Source organism: Chiloscyllium plagiosum, chromosome 45, assembly GCF_004010195.1.
Source record: "Chiloscyllium plagiosum isolate BGI_BamShark_2017 chromosome 45, ASM401019v2, whole genome shotgun sequence".
Lineage (NCBI taxonomy): Eukaryota > Metazoa > Chordata > Chondrichthyes > Orectolobiformes > Hemiscylliidae > Chiloscyllium > Chiloscyllium plagiosum.
In genome coordinates, this window is record NC_057754.1 from 6876293 (window position 1) to 6878105 (window position 1813).

At 57.4% G+C, this 1813-nt stretch overlaps 1 protein-coding gene across 1 annotated transcript in view; it reads right to left on the reverse strand.

Annotated features, from left to right (window-relative positions):
• LOC122543867 overlaps nucleotides 1–1813 on the reverse strand; it is a 10435-nt gene that overhangs the window by 7612 nt on the left and 1010 nt on the right. The window contains exon 2 of the mRNA XM_043682722.1: nucleotides 972–1135. Coding sequence (XP_043538657.1) covers nucleotides 972–1135 — 164 coding nt within the window. The remainder of the gene's footprint in view (nucleotides 1–971; nucleotides 1136–1813) is intronic.

Genomic DNA, 1813 nt, shown 5'->3' on the forward strand with positions numbered 1-1813 from the left:
GGGGGGAGGGGGGGGGAAATCACAGTTTTATCCTATCTCTGCTGGGTGACTCATTGTTCAAGTCAAACCCTGTGGATCCATCTCCCAAAGCTTACAGGACACACCTGCCAGAGCTCAGCTTAGGGGCATTGTGTCCCATAGAGAGGAGAACACGTCCGAAAGATGATGCTGGTGCCGGTGTTGAGCTGGGGTGGACAAAGTTAAATATCACACGACGCCAGATTATAGCCCAACAGGTTTATTTGAAATCACAAGCTTTTGGAGAGTTGCTCCTTCATCAGGTGAAGCATTAAAGATGGGGAGAGAGAGAGAGAGAGAGAGAGAGGGTGCAGAAGCAATTTACATGAAGGGTTCCGGGGGATGAGAAACCTCAGGGACGGGGATAGAGTGAAGATGCTGGGGGCCGCTCCCCCTCAGTGAGGGGAAGGCCGAGAGAGGGAGAGGTTTTCAAAAGCACGGAGCGGGGAGGGGGGGCCGGTGGATGGGGTGGATAGGGAGGAGGTGTTCCCGCTGGGAAAAGGGAACGGGAATGGGAGGGAGAGGGGGCGTGGATTTAAAGTGAGGGACAAACAAAGCGAGGGCGATGTGAGGGGTAAACATTTCCACCCAGCGAGCGGTGAGGGGGTGGGGTACCCTGCCTGGAAATATAGGGGAGGGTCAATGGAGGGATTCAAGAGGGAGGGGGGCATTAGATGGAAATTGTAGGCAGGGATACGGGGGAAAAGGGCAGGGGATTGGCATTGGGGGATAGAACCGGGGCAGGTAGGGTGGGCCCAATGGCCTCCACCCAACACTGTAACAATTCAGAGAAAGGTGACTCAGCAGGAGGGAACAAGCAGGGCACAGGGGCTGCGACGGTAAAGGAGAAGAGCTGAGCTGCTGGGAGCGTTCTGTCGACCGTCCACGGCTAGGGGAGGGAGGGAGGAGCGTGACCCTGGCCAGCGGCGCTAACTCAATGCAGCAGCACATACATGAGTTCCGGGTGGAAGTGGTGCAGGATGGCGCAGAAGGCAAGGCCGTTCCTCCAGGAGGTGGTGAAATTGGTGATCTTCAGCCGCTGGTAATCCTGCGTTACTGCCCTGCACCAGTCCAGCAGGGAGCGGCTGGCATTGGCCAGACTCTGGACCGGGCTCTGCTGGAAAAAGGCAACGGGTTGGGGGGGGGGAGCAGAGAAATGGAGAGAACACAGTCAGATTTGCCTGACAACTTCAAAATAGACCCAAGGTCAGTCCAGACTCACTCGTTGTGTCCCAGATAAATTTACTTCCAAACACCACAGTGCAGGATTCCGACACAGGTTCCCAGAGCAGGCCTGCACCTGATTAGCCCAGTGATAGAACTGTACCGAACGCTGTCTACGATTCTCCAAGTCACAAGTCCAGAACCGAAATTTCAGCTCATACAACAAACTGAGGGAGCGCCACACTTTCAGAGGGTCAGTGCTGAGGGAGTGCCGCACTGTCGGAGGGTCAGTACTGAGGGAGTGCCGCACTGTCGGAGGGTCAGTGCTGAGGGAGTGCCACACTGTCGGAGGGTCAGTGTTGAGGGAGTGCCGCACTGTTGGAGGGTCAGTGGTGAGGGAGGGCCGCACTGTCGGAGGGTCAGTGGTGAGGGAGGGCCGCACTGTCGGAGGGTCAGTACTGAGGGAGTGCAGCACTGTCGGAGGGTCAGTACTGAGGGAACATCGCACTGTCGGAGGGTCAGTACTGAGGGAGCGCCGCACTGTCAGAGGGTCAGTGCTGAGGGAGCGCCGCACTGTCGGAGGGTCAGTACTGAGGGAGCGCCGCACTGTCAGAGGGTCAGTACTGAGGGA